Source organism: Zonotrichia albicollis, chromosome 6, assembly GCF_047830755.1.
Source record: "Zonotrichia albicollis isolate bZonAlb1 chromosome 6, bZonAlb1.hap1, whole genome shotgun sequence".
Lineage (NCBI taxonomy): Eukaryota > Metazoa > Chordata > Aves > Passeriformes > Passerellidae > Zonotrichia > Zonotrichia albicollis.
The window spans coordinates 27753249-27778865 of NC_133824.1; the positions used below are offsets into that span (position 1 = coordinate 27753249).

Here is a 25617-nt window from a genome sequence, read left to right on the forward strand (position 1 = left end):
TCGGGCCAGGTAGTCTATCCATGTCATACAGGCCACCTTGCAGGGCCTGTGAAACACAACCTGTGATCCTCGTGGTGTCACACAGGCCATCTCACAGGGCCTGTGAAAGCCTCTGTGCTCAAAATGGAAATAGCACCAACAGGGGTTCTGGCTACTGCATGGCACTGCATGAAAATACCATGAGTGAGTAGCCAAGTAATTCCCATTTAATGCTGATAAAGGAAACAAGGTCTGTGATGCTAGTTCATCCTTCCCCACACTGCAGATGTTTTCCAGATCCCTTGACTTTTTAAATGGGTGGCTCTAATCAGCTTCTACCCCATCCAGACAATTTCAAAACATTTTCCTTTCTTTGTAACTCTACTGTTTAAAATCAACAGTTTCTAGTATCTGGAAATCCAGATTCCAAGATTTCTAGACCATATTCTAGACCACATTCATAAAGAATTAATGGACAAAAGATTTTTCCTGATGGGGAATTAGCACAAACACATCTGCAGGCCTTAAGACAACCCCTGATCCACCTCTCTTCCCCCTCCCTGATTTCTCCCATTCTCTATCTCCCTCCTTCACTACAGAATGGCTCCTCCCATCTGCCATCCTGCTACACACCTGCACAAGCTATACAGGCTGCAGTTACAGGCTGAACAAGAAGGACTACATGGGTCATAATAGAACTGCACGAGTTGCTCCTAGGCTCCACAATTCTCAGAAAAGAGAATTGGCTGGGGTTTTCAGTTTTTATCCCTCAAAACATTCCTTGCCAAAAGCTGTAAGTTTGGGGTGCTTTTCCATATCAGACTGGCCATACAGTTGTCCCCATGTTCTACAGGCAGTAAAAGGGAAATACTTCATACCTCTGCCGTAGATCTCGATGCCAGAGTGGAAGACACCAATCCCCAAGGTGGAGGTGTATTCATTTATCCAGTACTACAGTAAGAGAAAAGCCACATTGGGAAGCATTAGTGGAAAAGAAACACATGATTTTAGTCTAGGGTATATCCCACTCACATCTCCCCAGCTCCTCTTGAAGAGAAGAGAGATTTTGAAATTATCTTGAGACAAACAAATTGAGGCTCTTACAGACAACAGAAGTGGGCACTGTGTTTATTCAGCTGGACTGGATTAGCTCTCGAAAAAATGCTCATCTAACCTTTTCCACCGAAGATACTAACCTGTATTAAGATACAACTGGACCTGAACCTGCATAAACCCAGCTGCTACAGGATGTGTGATTATTTATCTATCTTCTCACCTAATACCTGACACTGAGTCACTTTTATGAATTCACTTGCCTTATTTAACCTTCAAAATCTTCAATAAGTGAATCCCCAGTTATTTTCCACACACCCCATAACATCACCTCCCAGCACCCTTTATTATTGCTTTTGTTTTAGGCAAAGAGATCATAGAGTTGGAGGTTTGTTGCCCCAGTAGGTCAGAGAAGCTTTGAAGAGGAGCTGCTAAGTGACTCCTTTGTCTGAAGCCCAGAGTGCCCCGTTACATTTAGAGCAGAGAAGCACTGCAGTCCAGTGCATGTGTGTGATGCTCCTCTGCCAAGCACTGCGCAGGGCCTGTTTCCACCACACCGTGAAGGACAGTGCAGACACCCAAACAAGTTCCAGCTAAGCTAATTCCAGAGCAAGAAGCTGTACAGCCATGCCAGGGCAATGCTGCATTGGAGATAATTAGCCCTGTTCAGCATCAGTGTTTATTAGGTCAGCTGCAGAGCTGCACTGCTACAGAAATGATGTTTTCAGGCACTGAGGAAAGTGCCCATGCCTGGTATATTTGCAGTTCACTTACAGTTGCTGTGCAATGAAGATACATATTCTAGTAATTAAATTCTGGTTTTAATCTACCACTGTGAGGAAAATGAGTGCTGCTCACTTGTTCCTGTACAAGGACATGACAGGTTCATTAAACTAAAATTCTCTTCTGGATCTGGTAGCAGCTTCTTGTGGAACTAGAATAAGCTGCACCTTCCCTATGTCTGGTGTCACTGAGCTGCCCCTTCCATTCCTTTTAGCAGACCTTAACCTAGGCTTACTCTTCCTATCAGCCATATCGAGCTTAGCAGTATACTCCATCCTGTGGTCAGGCTGAGCTTCTAATTCAGAATAAGCCCTGACTGGGGCACTGAAGTGGAGTCTGATTTGCATCTAGGTTCAATTGATACAATACTGATGTGACCTACTATCAAGACCAAAGTGCAAGACAGCTCTGAATCACGGCTGTACTGTCCTCATCTCACCCCTGTCTCCAGGGTGCTGTAGAATCTGCCTCCAGTGTGTGCCTGAACTCACAGTGAACGCCTCACAGCACTTTGGCACAGCCCCCGGCTTGTCTTGGGAGGAAGCTATGCTAAAATGAACACGTCAGTCACTTGCTGAGCTGGAAAAGAGAATTCAAGCCAGATTGAAACCAGGTTTGTGCACACATGCACAAACTGGCCTTGTTTTCCAAGGGGTTTACAATTCTGAGCATAAGAACAGCAGCAACAGTCAGCAAATGCTCATCTCTGGAGTAAATTGGTTATTGCTTAGATTGAAAAGAAGAATCGGCAGCCTGTTCAGTCAGATGAAGAGCCAGGGAACTGAATACAGCAGTATCTTAAAGGGAGTTGTGATTCATGCTTGCATTGCACACTGCCTGGAAAATTGTGCCCTAAACCATACACAGGAGGGACTTGGAGCATTCTGTCTCATTTCCATCTTCAACAGGGAACAGCTCAGATGATGAGAGGCAGGGAGGAAGGCTAACCAGGCTATAATCACTTCATAATAGCAGCAGAGAGCCCAAAACTCAAAATTCAAACCCAGAGAGGAACCACTGTGTTTAGTTTGTAGTGTATCAATTAATAGCTTTTAATGAAGGTCTCTGATGAAGTAGAATTTCAAAATTTTCAGGTTTTGTTCAGGTTTCCCCTGATCTTACGTTGGTTTGGTTCAGAGGTCAGTAATAACCAGTGAGATAGTTTAGATTCTGAGGGATATTCTGACTCTGTTCTTGCATTATTCCTTTAATTTATCATCTCACAGAGGTAGAAGTAAAAGTCTTACCAGAACAGTGAACCATGCCCTAACTTTCCAGAAAACAAAGAAACTAAAAAACTACATTACATTGACATGCATCTTCAAGGTCTAGAATGGAGAATCATGATACTGGCAGATTATATCATCCTGGGGGTTTTCACAGCAGGAGCTCCTAGGAACTCATGCCAGACACATGACTGTCCAGATAGAAGTCCATGTAACACCAACCTTCCACCATCGACTAATACTGTACTATAACATTGAAGTTTCTGTCACTAACTCTGTCTTCCCTACTTCAGACCTACTTCATCGTTGTCCATGGTGTGTCACCAAAATCTTTCCTGCATCAGTGTGCTCAGCAGTTTAACTAAACAGCTCCCCAGATGCTGGAGACAAGACCTCTTCCATGAGTATCACAGATATTCTGAGCACTTGATGCTTTCTCTGAGCAGCCAACCCACTAAGCAGTATTCCATTTATCACCACAATACTGACCAGGTATTCTACTCCACCAGATCCATCCACTACTGAACAGCTGCTAAGCCTTCCATTGTTATGAACATACAGGAAAGAAATCCACCAGTTGTTAATTAGATCTGATTTCAATAAATAGCTGTAAACTCAGAGGACCTAGTGTCATAGGTCCTTGCAGAGACCTCTACTCTTCACCAGGTGTCACACACAAGCAATGTCTGAGCCAGCATACCAGGCTAGAGAGAGCTTGCCTCTGACCTCTTTTGGTGCTCTGATGTCCAGGTATGACCACACACTACTGTGACTGAGACACCTTTACCAAGGATGGGTGCAGCTGATGAAACAGTAACTGACTTGTTTCCTATCTCTTCTCAAAGCACCATTTGCATGTAATTCAGAAGGATTATTCCTTTTCCCTGTGAGTTCACTGGCAGAGCTTTGCTTCTAGGAGAAAGAAAAAAAATGGTAAATAATTATATTTAGACATTTCTAGGGAGCAAGGAGCATGTTGAGGGACTCATGTCAGCACATGTCCCAAAAAAGACTGTCAGCCCTACCACTTGAGCTTGATTTTAATCCTTTCCTTCTTGAGGGCCAAGTCACACACTGTACTTGGCCCTTTACAGGGATATCTCCTCTTTATAGGATGGGGAATCTGGCTTGCTGAAGAGACCCTTGGATCAACAAATCCAAGTGGAGAACACCCAGGGCAGTGCTTGCCCCTGCAGTCAAGTTACCTAAGCAGCCTCATGAAGACATGCAAAGGACTGTGTGCACTAACAAATACACTGCTCAGCTCTGTCTCAAACACCAAGAGAATACTCTGCAATGTTAAATCTCAGCACAAAAGGCAGTCTTTTAAAGGCAACGTCAGACTGATGCAGGAGACCAGCTAGGGAACATCAAAGTAATACCTCAGCATTATGACCTGAGATGCATTGATCCAGAAATTTGAGAGCACAAAAGATAAAACTGGAGGGGAAAGCTAAAGAACAGCATTTCAGGAAACGAGCCAGTAAAATCCCAGCTGTTTATAGCATACAGCCAGCAGCTTCAGAAGAGTTGTTTCCTTAATACATTGCTCTAAATCAAGATCCAGAATCTTGGTCCCACAGGGGTGGAAGGAAAGGGTTCATAAAAGATCACAGATTATTCCCCAAGTAATGCTTGCAGGGATGAAGGAGGCTTTACTTAAACTACAGACATGCAGAACAGAGGGTTTCCTGCAGATCCAGGGCTCTTCAGTCATATTGCAGCAGTGCTCACTTCTGTTCCACGGCCCCAGGCAGGCACACAGTCCTGCAACATGTCCCAGTCCTTCTGTTCACCCCTTCTGCCCCGGAGCTCTAGTGGTGAAAACTCACTATCACGTGGGATGACATCAAATTTTACAGCATAGCTACTATTAGCAAGTTTTCTTTTGCAATTGGGTGAGACTCAAGCTCATTTCAGTGTGACCTGTGTCTCTTACACTCCATTCTCCAGGAGTCCAAGGCTTGTGTATTCACCAAAATGCTATTTTCCTAATACTACAGTGACTACAGATTAAGTGAGAAAGGGTTTAAATACATGTGGGCAGAACAGCAACTAAATAAACATAACAGAGTATTGAGGAGTGATGACACAGACCTGTCTTTGCTACTTCACACCTGGGAAAAGCTACCTGTGTGTGTAGCTTTTCCAGCACACACAGAACGTGGCTCTTCCAGCTGGGGGATCATCTCCTATGTCATGTCCTCTTCACTGTTGGCAAAAGCTATCAATCTGCAAGTCAAGGACATGGGTGTGAAAGCCCATCAGGTCACTCCAAATCCAATCAGCCAAAAGTACCTGCTTTAGTCAGGTATGTCAACTTTCAGCTACAATTCCAGACAGTGTTAAAGGAGCAAAATGCTGCAGTGAGGAGGTCTGTCTTTACAAACAGGTGCAGCCTCCAGTTGCAGTACGCAATAACTTTCAAATATCAAGAAAAACAATTCTCAGGGTGTAGTCACTGGCCTGCTTGCAAAGAACCCAATTGCCAGAACTGATTAAAGCTCAGGAACTACTGTTTTTTTCCAGGAGAGCATTCTCAAATACTGAGAACTCTGCAGGTTCAGTGCAGCAAGAGAGCTTGATGTAGCTCTGATGAGGCAGGGATACACAAGGACCCCACTCAAGAACCCCACTTCATACTTGGATTGGCTGAAGAGCAGACATCTGAGGAGCAGAGTCAGAGAGAAGAAAAAGACAAGGCATCCTTTGGCGTGCAACTGCCTCTGCTCTGCTGCATTTTGAATGAAAGAAGATTCTGCTAAAGACACTTCCCTACTCTTCAGGTTAATACACTCTAATAGAACAGAAATTTCCTGGGAAACAACAGCCTGATGCTTAAAACTGATACTGCTAAATGTATTCCCTCATGCAAACCCACAGATACTAGGAGAGGAGACCCAAGGCAGGATGCTCAGTTGCAGCCTTGAGAAGAATGAGAGGCCAAGCCTCTGAGAGACTGCAGCAGCCAGCTCTGTCTCTGCAGGTCTTCTATTTCAGCCAAGTTCTGCTCTGCAAAGGAACTTTTCTTCTCAGGTTGGGCTGAATACATTCTTTGGCTATCTCCTCAGGAAGAATTTCTTCAGAGTTTACTGTGGCTTTTCAGACATTATTATAATATGCATCTGAATTGCCTGATGCATAAGCCAACAATAAAACCTTTACAATCAAGAAGCATAAAGAGCTTATTTCAGAGGGTTCTAAAATGCTGTGTGTGGATTAAAAACTGATGCTGCTGCTGAGAGAGATTGGAAATCTACTTATGCTTCAATGTTGTGACGCAATGCGATTTTAGTGAAAGAATATGAGGACAGAAGAAAATATTAATCATGCTGTGGAAAGGAAACAGTAAGCATTTCACAAGTTAACTTTTGTGTGTATTCAGAATATTTTAATTAAAAGTCACAAGCAAGATTTAGCTGTGACAATGGGATACCTCCAGCACTTCCACTTAGAGCCTCATCCTATAAATGGTAGGCACAGTTCTAGCTCAGCATACTCGTATTACTCAAAGTCTCTTACAATTTTCTTATTTCTCCATTACTGTTTATACTTTCTACCCTGTTATGCTGCTGGCAGGTGTTGTCCTGAGCAGAGCTTCCCTCCTGCAGCTACATCTGTGAGGTGTTTACAAGATGACTGCTGTGCATCCTTGGCCTCAAGGCATGCACATCTGAAGCTGCTGTTTGAAGGCAGCTGACCCGGTGTGCTCTGCATCAAACACAGTTCTCTTGTTGAGGAGAGCCAGCACTCATCCAACTCATGTTTCAGTGCTTGAGGGAGAACCTGCCTCACAAACAGAGACATGGGACAACTTGCTGGCTAAAATAAACAACTATTTCCTGTCCCTGCAGAATGACCATCCCTGTCTCGTCTGTTTGTAGGTTCACATAAAGCCAGCCCACCAGGCCAAGGGCTTGTCACACCAGGCACACTAATGGCCCATCTCAGCTGTGTACCAAACATGGCATTTATAGCAGACTGTTTACAGCATACAAGAAGCAATAGGCCATTTTTCCAACCTCCACCTGTTTCCCTAAACTTCATTACTGACTGTGCCTGAAGGAGTCAGCTCAGTGAGCCAGGGTGGGACTGGGGATATCAAGCAGAAGTCACTGAGGAGGGGTTGCTGGAGTATGTGCCAGTGCCAAGAGCATGTCCCACACAGTAATCTTATAAGCAGCCCTGAAGAAGGATTATCCATGCTATTGCACACCCCTTTACATGCTGTATTCCCTAAGTTTGGACAACTTTTATGAAACTCTTCATCTCAAGCATATGAAAAAAAGCACATCCATTTGCAGGATTACACTGAAATATATTCACTCATGGAATGTGCCTGAGAAACTCACGTGTTAGAAACTTAAGGAAGTAACAATACCTTTGCCTTACATGCATTCACAATGACAAATTGAGAGGTATTGAAAAAGAACAGCAGCAAAATGATCAGGGAAGTAGCAAGACTGACATATAAGAATTAATTTAGAAGCACTAATAGCTTGGCAAAGCAATGACTGCAAATGACAAATCTGCAAACATTTGAAGGGCTGACATGAATTATGGGAGAATACTTCTTGAGAATGACACAAAAGATTCAAGTAGGAGCAACATACTTTTAAAAAAAGAGAGACTTTGACTAAGTGCTTAGAAGATTCCTGGCAGCAAAAAAAGAACAAGAAAACATTTGTATGACTCAAAACCAGATATTGAGAAAGCCTTAATGTGCCTGTACAAGACAGAGTATTGAATGGTCTGAACTGTTTTGCTCTGCTAATGTCAAGGAGTCTGCTAACATTCTTAGCTGAGTGTATTTCAGACACTACACACCTATCTGTATTGTGAACCCTCAGCCCAGACTGTCAATAAGTAGGCTTCCCATCAAAGAGGATTCAGATGAGCTGAAAAAAAAATGCAAGGGAGATAAATACCCAACAGCTTGGACAGGAGCTCATCAGAGCTGTCTGAAGCACAGTGTGCAGATGCTTTGGCTCTGGCATATCTGGTAGGGTCAGCAATACAGCCTTAGGGCTCTCTGACCTTCCTCTTGCAGAAATGATGTAACTGAGAACTGTAATAACAAATAGGGCTGTTAAATGATTTTTCAGATGTGGAGTAGTGCTGTGGCCTTGCTCAGACCAAGAAACATTAACATCTCCTTTTCCTTGCTGGTAAGGATCCTTTGCTGTCTTCTGTGGACCTGTAGCAGTTTTTCTTCCCAGAGAAGAAGCTAACCCATCCTGATATCCAGCATTACAGAGAGAAAACAGACATTCAGTGCATCCTCTGCAAACACACTCCAGCTGACTCATCAGTCCTGCCCAGGCCAAGGCATCTGCTTTGCTCAGAGTATTGGGCTGCAGGTACCATGCACCCCAGGTCCCCCACAGAACAGCTGATTGACAAGCAGCTGTAGCATATCCCTCAAAAATTGTGCTGAAAAGCACAGTTCATCTCTGCTCTGACAGATTATCAGCAGAAAGTTGAACTTCAATCTTTCAAAGCCAAGATGAACACCCTAATCACCAGCCATAGCTTTTCCATCAAAGTGATGCGTGCACGTGTAAACTGCCCAGCAGAAGAGAGTGAGAGATTCATGCCACCAAATAAACCAGCAGCTAAGACTTTCCTTCCAAAGGCTTGTCTAAATCCCTGCTCAGGTTCCTGAATTTCTCTTCCATGATAGCCAAATGCTAATATGTCACTGATTCTTCCTTATTGACTTGCCCTCCTTTGCCCAGGATGTTCCTGCCTGGGCAAACACAAATACCTGCTTTTTGGTTACCCCAGGCACACCAACATTTCTAATGAGAACATGCAAAACACTAATCTCTTTCAAGTTACAGTATAGTTTCAAACACCCCTCACCATGCTGTTTCCACAGCTGGGATGCCAAACAAGAATTTGAGAGGGATTCCCTGCTCTGCTAGGGACATACCACAGATTTACTCCAGACCAGGTTCAAAACTGAAATTTCATCAACATGATACTACATTCACATTCAAAACTGTGATCCTCCAAATTCTTCTTCCAATTCCCATCTACCCTGAAGTGTTTAACACCATCATTATCAGCAATCTGAATGGAAGACCTTCCCATTCCACTACAGTGTGACCTCCACACTCAGGTAAGGAGACCCCCCAATAAGGATGAAGATCCACAAAGTAGGACTCACCCTGGGGATTCCTAATGGCAGCATTAGCATCTCATAGCCAGGAGTTAAACCTACCCACAGGTGAATTGGATCCTTACAAGAAAGGGAAAAAAGAATGTGAGATTCCCCAGATTTTCTCTTTGTGCAAGGATTGTGTAGAATCAAAATTATACATTGTATAGGCATGTAAATTCTCACTCAGTGTCGTTCCCATTCACTTGCCAAAGCCAGTTGTGCCTGTCCTTTGAGCCAAGAGCAGATCAGAGAAGAGCATGGCAGGGCCTGCTTGCACTAAATCTATACTCCATGCTGGCTTTGGTGGCACACATTCAAAATACCTCATAGTGTCCATGAGAGAAATTGACTGCATGCCACTAACAATAGTTTGCTACTGCAAAAGAAAAAAAATCAATATTTGTCTCCAAGCTTCTGAGAAGAGAATCTATTCTGCAGCATAGATAGGGGAAACCCTTTCACAATGTGAGCTGAGGTTTTTCCTGGAGAGGTTCCAGGGCCCTTGCCTGGCTGGCAGGGTGCCTAACCAGCTTAGCTTAGAAAAACACTGGAAAATACAGATTCCTGCAGCCAGCAACCTGTCCTTTTACCCTACAGCGTTTGTCCTGTCTTGGATAAAACTCTTCAAATACAGTGCCAATGTCATACAGTGTCTCATCTCTTTGCACCTCTTACAGGTAAATGGATACATGTGCATTTCTGCCATTATTGTATACTCTCTCTCTGCTCTTCCTCAGCACAGCTACTGAGGAATCGCATTGCAGTGATATCTCCAGATTAGAATTTAAGAGATAAAACAGAAAATATTCAGGAACCTGAATATAGCAATGATAAAATGCTGCTGTGCATGGAGATTCAAACACATCTTTCCTCAAAACCCACTTCTGCTGGTCTGAAGAAGGAAAAAATATAAAACAGTAAAGCAAGGAACATTTCCTTGAGAAGGGAACTGTCTCAAGAAGGGGTAACTGTATAACCTAACTCAATGCCAAAATGGGTTGTTGGAATAATTATTGTCTACAAGGCACAAAACTGATACAGAAACAGCAGTCAGGAAGTTCAGACAGAAAATTGTTTATAACCCATGACCCAAGGGCTTCTCTGCTGAGTGATTGTAACACTATTTAAAATTACCAAATATAGTAAACATGAGTAGCTTAGGAAATGAGGAAATTTCTTATTGTTGGCATTTACCTACTGGATGTTGACAAAGTGTTTTAGGGATACTTTTGCTCCCCCCATATGAAGATGCAACAGAATGATTAATATGTGCAGCATGCCACTGTGGCTGGGAATTAAATTAAATTAAACAAATTAAAAAGCTGTGGGAGTGTCTTAACAACTCTGATGTAATGTACTCTGCTTTGTTTTCGGTGGGGGCTACAGGAAGTTTGGTTTTCTGTTGTTTTTTTCTTTCCCCCAAGAATTCCCTGTGTCTTTATTTAATGGGCAGCACTGGATGTGCAGCTCGAAAAGCATTTAACAGCCATCTCTTGCTGAAAGACAGAAGTGGCTGTTGGCAGCACTGTGAGGCATTGAGGCAACAACATTTGGCACTATGAAGATACTGTTTTGTGTGCAAACCACTTCAGGTTAAAATGCAGGTGTTTGTCCCTTCAAAGGGACAGCCTCTGTGCTTGCTCCTCCCAAGGGGCACACACACCATTGCACAGGCAGAGGCAGAAACCTGACAGTGAAGCTTCTTTGGAAAACATTAAGTTGTCCTTTCTTTCTTCTCCTTACCCCCACCTCGTAAACAGCACAGCAGGTGTTGGACTAGTATTCAGGCTGCCCTAAATATTTCCTTTCTTCTGGGCACAATAGCAATTTTACACTTGTATTAAAGCAAATCTTCTGTGCTAGTCTGCTGTATGTTGCATAAATCTAGAAACAGATCTGAAATGACCCAAGAGATTCAGACAACTGCATCCTTCACAGAGTGGCATCTTACAGTATCTACACATCTGAAATATACCCAGTAAGATCAGGAATTGAAGGAGAAAAGGTAAGATAAGGAAATACTTTAATAAGACCAAAGAGGAGAATTTGCCTTATGTAACTAGTTTCTCTGGGAATATTCCTCCCTCTGTCTCCTCCTCACCACCCCCATTAGTATTTATTTCTATAAAAATCCATTAGATACTGCAACTACATCTTGGCTCCTGTTTGCTTCAGTGAAAAGAGAAAGGGTTGCATATTTGTACCATGGAGTGCAAATGGTGTTGTCTGCCAGATCCCTCAGAGAGCTGCCAAATGTTTCTCCTGCATGCAGAGTGGACATCTAATCTGAACTGTGGCCAGGCTGATGTCGGAGAAAGAGGTAAGCACTGTGATGCCTCACCTAGCTCACAACATGCTCTAATATCTAAGACCTCTGCCCTCAGATTCAGCTGACTCCATAGATTGGCCCTTCTAAGAAGAAGGTATTCTAAGATATCTGGATCCTTCTAGATGCCTAGATATCTACTGTAGAAAAACAAAGCCTTATTTGGCCTGAGGAAGTCAGCCATTGTCAACTTTCTCAAAAGCAGATTGCAACTTATATCTGGAAGTGAAGAAGCACACTCCAAGCACACCCCCATTTTCATTACTATCTAAAATAAGAGCACATGCTCATAATAGGACACTATACACAACTCATGTTCCATACTGACCCAGAAATTCTTCTCAGAGAATCAGAGACCTAAAAATGTCATCACCCTCTTTCCAGAGAGGTGAACAAGGTGATCCATAGTGCAGAACAAGGGCAAAACCCCATTCAGTTGGTCTCACCTTTGATACAGACATGACTTGCATAAGTGATTAAGGGTACTGTACAGCACATGTGGATTTCAGTTCCCTTGAGCTGCTTTTCTGTAAGTTCACTCATGCAAGCTAAGGAATACAAATGGTCATAAAGCCATAAATTAAGTTAATTACCCAGTAAACCAAGAGAAAAAAAGATTTCTATTCCTATCTAGCAGGGAAGTGATCTGAACACTCTAGCAATGAAAGTCATGCAGGTGATGAATGGATAGGTCTGAGACCATTCAGTTCCCATTCCATATATCTGCCTTCTCCCAAGTTAGATGGATGCATGCAAGAGGTAAACAGATTCATCAAACAAATAAGATCAGCAGCCCAGCCTGATATATTTCATCTTATGTGAAAGTTCTATTTGCTCTATGAAGTATGAGTTGAGTAGCATTTTTATAATTCATTTTACTGTGATTCCCTTTAACACCACAATAATCTTGTTTAGCTTCTCTTACTGTAAGAGACCACAAAGGGATAAAATCCCCAAGATAATATAAAACTGGGCATCATGACCAAAAGACTGCTTGCATGACTGGGAGATCTCAGGAGGGGCTAGTGTCACCAGATGGAGTTCATAAACCCATCTCTCTTCTCATGCTTCCTATCAGATCTAGAGAAGTAGCTCATCATCTCTTTGGAGCCAGAACTCTTTCTCTGGCTCCTATTTACAAAGTGTCTTTGTGAAATAGGATAGAATCCCAGTTCATGGCTACGGCTCATTGTTGGTATCACAAATGAATCATCAACAGCAGGACAAGGCAAACACCGGCATATTGTAAGGAGAGCGTTACCTCCTTCCACAGGAGAACATTGAGAAAACTTCACAAGCAAACAGGACATATTTGCTCATGCACCACATCTGCAAACATAAATGTCTGTATGTGTACAACAAAGCCTTAGAGAACAGCAGTATTTTAACCCTCTGCTTTCCATCAGGTGGCTGGCTAGCAATATGCAAACACGTCCAAGGCTGCACAAATCCAACAATCTCCTTTCACATATGCTATTTTAGTAATCAAGCCTAGAAACAAGCCCAGTATTGCACCAAAGGTACAGCACTGCAGATTGGTCCTTGGAAAAATTTCTTATAGGAACAATTTTCTCTTAATCTCCTCTTCCAGAACATGATGACTTACACAAGTGTGCTGCTGAATCCCTAGGAATGCCTTTGCTTTCTGTGGCAATAATTAGCCTGCTCAGAAGACAGCCCTCTTCAGCAAGTAAGCTAGAGAAGATGCAATTTTTTTAACTCTCAACTTACATTATCTTCCAAAGTGCCTTTGTAAGTGGTAAACAACAAGGGTAAACACACAGCTTGGTTTGCTACCCTGCAGCAGCAATGTCCAGGTGATCAAGTATGAAAACAGTGCTGGATAGAGGAAAATAGCCAGCAATGCATGCTTTTTCCTCTCTCTTTGTAAAAAAAAAGACCATCTACTCTGACATGAGCTTCATTTCTATTTTGTGTAATTGTGTAGCTGTGGTTTCTACCTCACTTGAACACTTATACCATGGGTTTTGTGCACCCGTGTTTGCAAATATTTTCTTTGCTTTCCCTTCCAGCTCAGTCCTAGCAAGGCACATGCTCCTCATCTGTGTGATCAAATGGCGCTGCAGAACAGACATGAGCAAGACCAGCCTGGTGCTGAATTGCTGCGCTGGTGCCAGTCCTAAAGAAAAGCACTCACGAGAGAAAGAATGCCAGCTAGGTTCAGCAGAGAGATGGGATGGAGAATAACATGATTCATGTCACAAGTGAGCCTCTGGAAGATGCTTCAAGTAAACAGGAATCAGTCTTGAGGTTTAAAGCCTTAAGAATAGCCAAGATCTTGGAAGCATACCGATGCTCTGTTTCTTCAGTATGTGGAACTGCTTAGCATTGTGGCACTCAAATCTTAGTTCAAGTGCAGTCGCAATAAAGATTTAGACATCATGAACACACAAATTAGGGATGGGAGAACCTGAGTGTCCAGCAGAGAGCACTGCAGGCAGCACTGTCACTGATCATTCCTCAGTCAAATTGTCTCAAGACCCTGTGCTTTCAAGAGCAGATGAAAACATTTTCACTTCTAGAAAGACAGACCTAAAAATTAAAAGAATAGCCTCTCCAGTAACATTTATTTCTTCAATCCTTCCTTCAACAGGTCAGAAGAGAAGCCTTTAGGGCCAAGTGACGGCAAAGCTGCACAAGGAGAACTCAAACAGGACACCCACTGTTAAAAAATTAATTTAATCTTTCCATCAGAATTTTCTTGTTTCCTCCAAAATAAAACTGGTGAGATTCCCATGCTGTAACCTCCCAGTTTTATTTTTATAGAAGTAGGAGTAGTGAGGATATCAGAAAAGGACTTAGCTTTTCACCACAAAGTAATACACCTGCAAGCTACCAGCAAGGGCTGTTGATATAGAATGTTACATTTGCTCAGGAAAACTGAATGGAAGAAAGAGCTTTGGAGGCCTAGTAAAGAAGCAGAGGTCAAGTTCAGAGAAGCCCCAGAGCTAAAAATGTGTGAATGTGTTAGAAGGAAGTGTCATATATGCTTGTGCTGCTCCATCTCCCAATTGTGATCACAAGCAGGAATTGAGGGAAGAATAATGAAATTGGATTAGATGGATGCTTGGTCTGAAACAGTTTGGCAGTTCTTACGTTTGTGTTCTTTTCTGTGAATAAGAACAAAAACATGGAAAGGAAACCTTGGAAATACAAGGAGGGGAGGTGTTTCAAAGATGAGCTTTCATCTGTCTGAAAGACTGGGCAAGCCTTGTGAACCTGTGGGAGAGAATCTGCCTCACACTTTGGTAGTCAGAATACAATTTAAGCAAAGGTTTTGAGATTACACTGTAATTGCCCAATTAGCTCTTGCGTGCAAAAGGGATTCTCTTCTATTTATTCATATCCAGCAGGGCAGAAATCCAAAGCTTTCTGCCCACTGTGGATTTGCTCTTCCAATTCATTAGGATTAATTTCTTCACCACCCACACAATTCTCTGAATCTCTTCCTCCCCTCCTGCCCCACTGCCACCTGTCAAAGTTATAAAGATGATTGGTGCTCCTTAAAAGCAGCACAAAACATCTTTATCCATCTATTTACTGGCAGATGCTTTCTCCTCCCTGCTCCTTTGCTAGACTAGTTCTTTCCAAAACCCTGCAGTCTGTCAAGCTGTCCCCAGAGCACATATGTGCATGCAGTGCTTAACCACATCACCTCCTGTAACCCCCGTGTTCTTATACCCCCAAAATCGTAGGTAGCATTTTATTTAGTCCAGTACCAAGTTAAACAAGAATACTTTCAAATCTATTTGCCATCAAATTAAATTATACCCTGTGTAAACACATCAGCATAAAGACTTCAGGCTTGTCTAGAGCAATTGTTTTTATTTGTAAAGCAGAGGATAAATTTTGATGGATTAACATGAATGTAATCCTGTTGTCAAGTCATTGGGCAGAACTGGGAGTGACTGTTTCTCCTTTACCTCCTCCTATCTCAGTCCAAAGCTTATACAGAGTCACAGGGGGGAAAGGGGAGCACTAATCGTTCGTGCTCTGACTCATTTACCCTGTTTACTAAGTGACACCTTTTCAGAGAGCTTCTTGAATTGTATCATCAGAGATGCTCTGTAAATTAATCAGTTTGGAAAGAGCCATCTCTGATCCTGTTGGCATCACAGTATGACATTAAATCCTGGGAGTTTTCTTTCAAACGGGAAATCATGATAACAATAGAGGACCTGCACTTTCATTTTGAAAAGACTGAGTGCTGGAAGAGTGGTTCTGACCCACAGTTCCCTTCAGTGCTGGAAGGTGTCTGAACTCTGCCAAAGGAGAGCACAGGTAAACTTGGAAGCTGCAGTAAAAAACTTTGCTTTCAAATGTCTAACATAGTCCTTAAAAAGAAATCAGACCATTTTCAGCAGCTACATCTGGAGAAGAATAAGAATAGTGTCACAATCCTAACTCCACATCAAAACCCAAGGGACTGCACAACAAGTTATCTAATCATAGAATCATATCATACCTCAAATTGGAGGGGACCCATAAGGATCATTAGGTTCAACTCCTTGCTTCTCTCAGGACTACCTAAAACTAAACTGTAATGACTAAAAATGTTGTCCAGACGCTCCTTGTACATGCAAGGCTGTGCTGTGACCACTTCCCTGAGGAGCCTCTTCCAGTGGCCAGTCACCCTCTCAGTGAAAACCTTTTTCCTAATGTCCAGTCTGAACTTCCCCTGACACAGCTTCATTCCCTTCCTCATGTCCTATCATCAGACAAGCCAGCCTCTCTGCAAGCTAGTGCCTCAGCTGCACATTGGGAATAACAGCCTTTTCCTTCTCCCGGGAAATAATGGCAAGTACGCCGGAGAAGACTGAGAAAGGATCATGCCCTGGAGTGGAAAAGGCTAAGCAGATCCTTTGGATATCCTGTTCCACCCCCTGCAACAGCAACACAGCATGGAGATACATTTGCTTTAAATTGTCAAGCACCATCAGCAAGGGCCAGAGCACAGAGCTGCTCAGGGGAGCTGATGTATCCTGTCACACAGCCCCCTCATTGTGCATTGTCTTCTTACCCACCTCTTCTGCACCTTCCATCCCTTGAACAACATCCACCATGCTGCAACCTGCATGTTTGCAATTCACACGCCATCATCTTGATTTGCCTGGGCTTTCCTGACAGAACTAAATGAATAGCAAATTGAGCTCTGTTTTTCCCTCCCCCACTTTCCCCTTGCTTTTGTACATGCTGAAGTAAAAAGCTTCCTCTGACTCAGATTTCAGCTGTCACAGATTTCAGCAGTTTTCTCCCAGGAAGTCTGTATGCTAATGACAGAAATAGCAGCTGTCTCTAAATACTTCATCTGCTGTCTGTGGCCAGAGGGCAGCAGGTGTGGTGGGTGACTGCTTCAGAAAATCCCCTATCCTCACCAGGCAGGCTCTGGTGAACAGGGTCTGGAACCACCACCCCCTGATTGACAGGAAGGCCAGGAACAGTTGCCAGGGCAGGCAGGAGGGATGGAGCAGGAGGGCATATGCTCACCCAGACACAGGTCAGGCAGACAGCAGGATGCAGGGCTGCTGCCCCTCAGCTCACACCCAGAAATCCTGCTGCTGCCTCCCATCTCTATGGGAATCATTCCCACCCAGGCAGCTACATCTCAGGTGCCAAAAAAGCAGTCAGAGTGTTAAACACCTAAGCATCCCATAAATAGGTTATCTTACAGGTGAGATGACTCAAGGCAAAGAGATGGAAGTGGCTTGCTAGAAATGCTATTGAGATGGGAACTAAAACTAAGAGAAATACCCAAACCTTTCTCAACATCCAGTGCTTTACTCAAAATGAAGGTTTGGTTGTTCTCGGCCAGAGTCCAAGGACATGCTTTGTTGGCAGCATCAAACAATCTGTTTAGAGCTTTTTGATTCCCACATGTTCAAAGCACTTGTACTTTCCACAAAACATTGTGGTGTCATTGAACACAATGTTATGTTTGAATTGAAAGGAGGAAAAAAACCATCACCATCTATTATTACATGTAAATAAGAGTTGGTCTTCTACATAGTATCTTAGAGAAGAATGAAGGAAGAGAGAGTTTGACCCTTGCTGTGCTAATTATTGATACTCAATCATCAATTTACTTAGACAAAAAAGCATGCTATCCAATCCACTATAATTTCTTTCAATCTGCATGACGGCATCCTGGGATAGAAGGAAGGGCAGAGGAGAGCATAGAGGTACCTGAGGAGCTAATGATATCCTAGGGATCCTAAAGAGCACAATTTAAGCCATGTGTATCATCTGTCTTAATGGATCCACTCAGCTGCAACACCCAAGGCTTCCCACAGCAGGATTTTAAAAGGTAGCAGGAAAGTGGAATTTTGCCTCAACCAGAAATGAAGTGCTGGTGCCATTCCATCTCCACTAGAATTGTCCCAGCTAGAAGGAGCTGGGTGTCAGGTTCTCATGTCTGAATATTCCCAGTAGTAAGAAGAGCCTTGAGACAAGTTCAGCAATTTTCTTCTTTCATGCCTATTCTTTGGTCTGTCTCTTCTCAGTATCTCTTTTATAATAGCACAGAAGCTGAGTCAGAGCACAGAGAAGTCCTAGAGCTCATACAACCTCAAGTGTCTCTCTGATTCTAAGCAATGGCAAGCAGCATCATACCACAGAGAGTCACAACAGCCAGCCAACAGTCACAGAAAATTAGTTGTGGCACCCAGGATTTAGCAGCCCAGCAGGTATCTTTTAGAGAGCTAAATATTGAGGTATGTTTCTAGTAGGTAGGTGTTCATAATGGGCAATATACCAGCAGCTGCAGTAGCATTACAATTCTCATCCCATCCCATGGTACAGCACCAGTTTTGTTGCCAGACTCATGAAAGAAGCTTAACTTTCTCTTGCATTTTCTCAGTTTGCACATTTGTTGCCCCTGCTAGTACCAGGTCATCTGGTGTGGGCTTAGATGAGGTAACTATCACTTCTGGGTGCTTAAGTTCTTTGACAGAACAACAGCTTTACAATAATGAGTAGCAGAACACTAAAACTTTCTGACTTGACTGATAAAATAGTTCTCCATGCTTCATGGGCAGTTCAGATGCTTGGCACTAGGGATATTGCGATGATTAATAATTAACTGGCTGGAGAGACTGAGAGCTCAAGGACAGATGCTTCCCATCTGCAGAAGGGAGGGAGGGGATTGGTAGGGTAAGAAGGTGACAAGGTTGGTGTGCCCCTGGAAGTCAGCCGCCTTCTCAAGATGCGTTGCTGATATCTTCCAACACAGAAGAAGGTATTATCCTGCACTTCTCCAGGTGGCTTTCACTATCCCATGCACTGGGGGACCAGGGCAGCAATGATCCCTCCCAGCTCCTGATGTCAAGCTCACCTAAATGAGATGCATCATTAGAAGCTGCATTCATGTATTTAATAGGCTTGAACACCAGCTTTAATGAGACACCTCTGAGATCTCAGGAGAGGTAACAGACAGATAGAAATATGCTTCAAAGTCCTCTGGGTATGAGAGGTAAAATCCAAGTTCAGAGGTACCAAGTACAGGATTTTTAAGTACCTGATGTGTTAGAGACTATTAAATTGCTCTTTACACTAGCTTTAAAATTTCATCTGCATAAATTTCTTTGATCCACGAAAGGCTTTAACCACATTAAAATTAGTCAGAACAGCAGCTGCAATAGGCACTGAACTGCATATCTCAGAGTAATTACACATTACAAAGGGAATCCTTGAAGCATTTCAATAACATGCCATATTACAAACAGCACTTGAAAAGCCACAGATGGACTTGTGAGCTGTAGAATATCACCTTTACTCCAGCTTGCTTCCTGCTTCCTTGCCTTTCTCTCAAGAGTAGAGGGTGCTTCAAAGAGTATTGAAAAACTTTTAGTTGATCCTGTGCAGTTAAAAACTGAAAAACAGATGTGTAAGGAGTCTTTTTCTCCCCATACCCATTCATTTTTTTACCTCCCAATTCAGCTCTCTGATTACATGTTCCTTCCTATTAGCTCTGCCTGAATACAAGGGACAGAAGAGTACACGCTCAGCCATCAGGGGGATGTATAACCAATCTAATTAACACAGGGCTGGGATGAGCTCCTGGCTGTCCTCCCTTGCCCCCCCAGGGGTGTCCTGCCTGTTTGCCAAGGCCTCTGGCTACCATGATATAGAACACCTCCTGCCAGCAGCACTCTGCCCAGGGGAGGAGACAGAATTTGACCCAGACAATAAAAACAACTGAAATTTTTAGGGATCCATGTGGTTTGCATTTTTTTCATCCTTCCAGAGGCTTTTGCTCTGTGGAAGTCACAGCTCTTTTTTATGAGACATATAAGGGGAAAAAAAAGGATTTACACTATTTCCTTTCATCTGGTCCCAAGAACACCTGAGCTTGAAGTGGACCCATTTAATTTGCCTCTGTTTCTCCTTAGCTTTCACTGGAATTCATCCGTTCTGTTTCAATTCAGTAAAACCTATTCCTCAATGCTCTGTCCCCCAGTATTCTTGCAGTAGCCAGCACACAAGGCACAGTGCTCCAGCAATAGAAAATAGGTCTATTCCACATCCAAAGAACTGCCAAAGAGAAGATAGCCAGCTGTCTTGGATAACAAGCAGCCATAAAAATTAGAGTGAATAAAAGTACAGCAAATGGTACTGCAATCAAGAACAATGAATGTTAGAGTTAGAGACAGAGGGTAGGTGGATTTCAGCCTGGAACACGCCTTTTTAGCTCTGGCCTCCACAGATTTGGAAACCTTCAGCACTGCCTTTCCCCCCTTTCCACAATGTCTCCATCACAGGGTTGCTCTAAAGGCATAATAGCCCTTGAATTCTTAGTGCTGGGACGGACTCAGAAAAAAAAGCTCCTCATGTAACTGAATCTGCAGGCTTAGTAGATAGGTAAGGAAGGAAGGGCAGAAAAGATCCTCTCAGCACAACAAAGCCTGACATCTGTCTAAAAATGCCCTGACTGCAAACAAACAAGTAGGATGAGGGAAGAGCACGCTTGACCTCTTAATTCCCAGGAGGAGGAAATGCTTTCTGCTTGTACCTAATAACCAGGAGCCCAGACACTTGTCCAGGAGGGTACAAACCAACTTTCTAACAACCTCAGCCTGGCAGAAGGAATTTGACTCTCCACCTGTCTCAGAGAGAAGCGGCCTGGTTGATCTATCATAGTGTATCTGGAGTCCAGCTTTCTCATTTCTTTGTGGTGAAGCAGATTTAGAATTGTATAAAGTAGGGAATAGACTCCTTTCATACAAAATACATGTTCAGTGGACCACAGAACAAGTGTGAGTAGCACTATAGCTTGGCTCCAGCCTGGACAACCTCCTGGAACAGCTAGGATTCACTGGAAATACACACTCTTCTGCTAAGTGAACATTTCAAACAATACGGAAATATTTTCACACAAGAGACCCAGAACAAGCAAATCCAGAGGTTCCTGCTGTCTGCTTCTCTGGCAGACCTGTGTGAAGAGGCAGCTGTGTTTGACACCCCCAGGGATTTTAACCTGGTCTCTGTCACCCCAGATGCATCAGCACACTAAATGGTAGCAGCCAAACGCAGAACTAGTACTGTTACTGCCCCAGCACATAAGCAGCACTCATGATGAAACCTCTGAGTGTTTCATGCCATCTCAAATGCCCTGAAATAGTCAAGGCATCTCTTCAAAGTTGATAGCTATGATAGAAGATCAATGAGGGAAAATACCTCAACCTTTCCTGAGAGAAATCCAGAGGTCAGCCAAATGTCCTAAAATGTCCTTTTATATTGATGCTTTGCTAGGTAGAGCCTTTTGTTTTCTAGAAAAGTGATTTGCTAAGAAAGCAACAAAGCCCTGCCTGAAAATACCCACAACCTAGGCCTCTTCTTATGGAACTAGAGCAGATAGCTGAGGCTCTTGCCCCAGGTGCTACCCAAAAGCAGAGGTTAATGACAGAGGTTATGACTTATTAGATTAATCCCATGGTTAACATCTCGCTCCTTTCTGTCACTTCTCACATTCACCAGGCTAGTCCAGAGCTGGGGGAGATGACAAATACAGGGCAATTATAAATTCATCAGCTCCAAGTAATCCCAAACAAAGCAAGACACACAGATGAGCCAAGAACAGACATCTAGGAGAACATTGTGTAAGTAGGGAAAGCTAAACTATGGCAAAGCCTGTAATTCACTCTGGAAGGCTACATTGGGCTCCTCGTACACTCTAAACCCCAAGGCAGCAATCAGCATCTAGGAACCTCATTTTCTTGCATCAGGATCCAGTATAAGTCACTCACTAGCAGATATTGAAGAGAACAGCAAAGGGGTTGATAGTTCCTTGTGAGTTTAAGTATGACCATATAGAAAGCAAAGTAACAGATCCAAGGCTGAAGGTTCAGCAAACCATATAATCAACAGAGCTTATACTGTGCCAGGTCCTCTCTTTCCCAGAGATGTGGATCTATCAGGAATCACACGGCATTCAACTCATATGTTGACACACACACAATGAATGCACTAAACAGGCTGAAATGCTTTCAGTATTTCTAGCATCAGACACTTGCTTCTGTAGATCAGCATTCTCACCTATCAGAGATCATTTATTCCTCTCAGATTTTCTATTTCCCTTATCATTGCTTTCTCAGGCACCTTAAGATTGTTTAAAATTTAAGTTACCAATTAAATTTTCCAATCTTAGGATGCAGCCTCATATTTTCCTCTGAGGTGAGAAGTCTCACAGATTCACGGGCTGATAGATAAAGCTCTGAAATGAGGAGATAGCTGCTTTCTCTGCCCTGGATCTTTCATGCTCAAAAACATCCAGTGGTTGTTAGAACAGTGGCAAATATTTCTTTTCCTAACAGTTTCAGTCCACTTGTTAGAGAATGAATCATTAGACTTGAGAATTTTGGGTTTTTTTCTTCTCCAGCAAAAATATAGATTTTTTTGTATTGATTGGTCTCTGACTCCCTCCCCAGCTCCAGCTACGTCATCTTGGCATAATGACAGGAACAAGAGGGACTGAAACAAACAGAGAATTAGAATGAGGGCAGTTCAGGTCACTAACATAGCTTTCAGCCCTAAGACACCCATTTAAATTCAGTTCATTGCACTAATGCACAGCCATATACCTGCTGATCACCACACTTGGAAATGGATCTGACAGCTGTTCCAATTGGTAGCTCACTAATGCTCAGCTCTCCCCTACAGAGGCTCCCACTGCATGTAGGACTTAGTCCCTGTGGGCTGCCTGAGTAGGAAGCTGGATGACCAGCTGAGCCATGACACCAGAGCAGCTCAACTAGGGATGTAGTAGAGATGTAGAGCCAGAAGGGTCTGCTTTCCTACTGCTAGCATAAATTTATTTGTTAGGAGAATGACAGGCTCCAGTACTGTCAACGCATCAGCTTTCATCAATAGTAAGAAGGGTTTGTTTGGTTTGGGGGCTTATTTGTTTGTTTTAAAGAATAGCCAAGTAAAATTAGGAACCTTGACAGCCTAGTGAGCCAGAAGCTAAATCCTGCTGACAGAAGTGTCATGTTCTAAAAGGAATCTGCCTTTCTGTAAGGGGAAAGCCCAAAAAGCACCAGAGAAAAATCACTGGAAACCAACTTCCATATGGTTTCAAGAGGAAGCAATCATTTCTCTCAGAGCTGCTCAGAGCCAGGCCAGGGGATTGGGGCTTTGCCTGTGGATGGGTTAAAGAACAGCTTCCAGTAACAGCAAAAGTAACTCTGGATCTTCCATATCTCTGGGTTAGAGCTGACCTTACTTTAAGCCTCTGGCCTTACACCTGAAATCCTGCACAGGAGTCTCCTGACCCCACAAGGGTTCAGACTGCCTTGAAATAAGTGCTTTAGAGACACCAAGTCAGACTGTCACCTGCAGGAACAACTCAAGAGCACTGATATGGGAACTGTGGGCTAATGACAGGATCCATGAGGCTTTTGCTCCAGAAGCAGAGTTCGCACATTTTTTAACACTGTCTTTAGCTTTCCAAGGTTCTCCTCAGGTTTCTTACATTTGCTGGTGTAAAGGAGAGCATGTTGGGGAGCAGTTTTCCTAAGGCAAGCAGAAGTGTCAACTCCTGTGTTGCCCTGGATAAGTCAGTTCAAGTCAGTCCACTGGGAAACAGAGCACTGGCTCAGTGAGTTTGCTGATGGGATAAATGCTGGGGCTGGAGAGAGCAATGCCCTGTGTGCAGTCAAGAGACAGCTCTTTAGACATCTCATGCATAAGCATACAGTAGTCAGTGACAGGGCTGCAGTGCTGGAGAAGATCTGCAGTAGCACATACAGGTAGCCAGCTTGTCACCCTGACAACATCCAAACAGACTGCTCCCCCAATGGAAAACACATCGCTAGGCTGTTGCTAAGACAACAAAAATTCACTTACTATACATAAATGGGCACATTTCATTGCTGGACTTATTAACTTGGGCCATGCCACTTCCTCTTTTTCTCCTTAATTGATTTAAATCAGATAACATGTTTGGATTCCTTCTTCTTGAAGGAAAGAACTCAGCTGCGGCTCATTGTAATAGTTTTTTAATCTTTTCTTCTTCTTCCAATTGATTTCCTCTCTCCAAAGACACAAGAGGGGAAGGATGTCTAGTTACACTTTGTCATCTCACAGACTTGAAGCAGGCACTGATTACAACACAGTGCTCAGCATCACCAAACTGCTTTTCTTGTCCCTCTGCTCCTGCATTCAAGCAGAGCAAGGGAACAGTCCCACTCTACTATCCTGCCTGAGGTCATCCTGTTGTCACGCAAATGAAATTGATGCAGTCTAGGAGGAAAAGAGATGCAGAAACAAAGCCTAGTTTTCCTCACCTGCACAGACTGCCAGGCTGCTCAGACTGATTTATTTGAAACATCTAGGGTACTGCCACCAAATTTGCCATAACACCTTTCTTTTAAAAAAAAAAAAAAAATGAGGGTTTTTTTCCAAAGCCAAGAGCATTTGCACTGGGAATTGTTGTATCCAAGAAAACTGAAGCAGTCTGGACACACCTCTCATACCTTGGGCTCAGGACTCTGCTGTTATCCAGCTTTTTCTGCTCTTTTCCCTTATTCTCAGCAGTGGTCTATTTAGGCTCTCTGACCTTTAACCAAGAGAGTTTTTGGGCCCATAACAGAAAGTATCATAGTATGACACGAGAGTGATTACAAACCCTGAACCCATTATGCAGCATATGCATAGTTGAATAATCTAAACACAGTCCTACCAAACAAGCAAAAAATCAGCACAGAAGGCCAACTCAAACCTCCAGAAAGATGCATAAAGCAAGCACCTGAGGGCTGTCTGATCCCTCAAACCTCTGTGCAGCGCTATGTCTGACCACTCCTAGAAAAAAAGAGCGTTTAGCACTCCTGTTAGATACACTATAGCACTGTGGGGAACCCATTTCCAAGCCCCTGTTAGCTCACCATTCTGCTTTGTTACCCAGTACCCTGAGTTTGATATGATTTGAAGACAGAAGAATGAATAAGAATCTAGATAAATGAAGAGTCAGTGATAGAGTCGAATGCTAAACACAAAATCTTTACACTTACTTCCACAACAAGCCTGTGAAGAAGATTAAAACACTCCAGATTTTTCCCTAGCCTGTTCTTATTCATGGAAGAGGGAATTCTTATGAGTTTTGTGACTGGTCAGAGAGCAAATAAGAATAGGGTACACCTGCCATGCCTTTCCAAGAACATGGCAAGCCTTTGAGTGAATGGTGTGTTTTGGAGAACTGAAATGATTCAGATTTGACTAATAATTTTCAACAGAGATGACTCGCAAATATCTGAAGGAAAATCAAAGCATTTAATTTTATATATCTATATTAGGAGTTGCCAGAATTTAATTAAAATCTCCCAAAGGTAATATTTTGCCTTTTGTTCTCTATTTGTTAAATACAAAAAATAAATGTATGGTCAACACGTGGAGGAGGAGAAAAAAAATCCTAGTGACCGTTCATTACTTAATCTTTCACGACCACAAGTTCTATTATTGACTTAGAACATCACTGCTCCCTGACTCCCTGCTGACCAGGGCTTTCATTCTCCTCTGCAGCACATCCCAGAGGCTCATTTTCCCCAGCAGAAGGAGTAAGCAAAAATGCCAAT

General features: G+C 43.0%; 1 protein-coding gene across 1 annotated transcript in view; it reads right to left on the reverse strand.

Moving 5' to 3' along the window:
* LOC102065141 (deubiquitinase DESI2) overlaps window positions 1-25617 on the reverse strand; it is a 53056-nt gene that overhangs the window by 22557 nt on the left and 4882 nt on the right. Inside the window, exon 2 of the mRNA XM_005479954.4 lies at window positions 858-930. Coding sequence (XP_005480011.1) covers window positions 858-930 — 73 coding nt within the window. The remainder of the gene's footprint in view (window positions 1-857; window positions 931-25617) is intronic.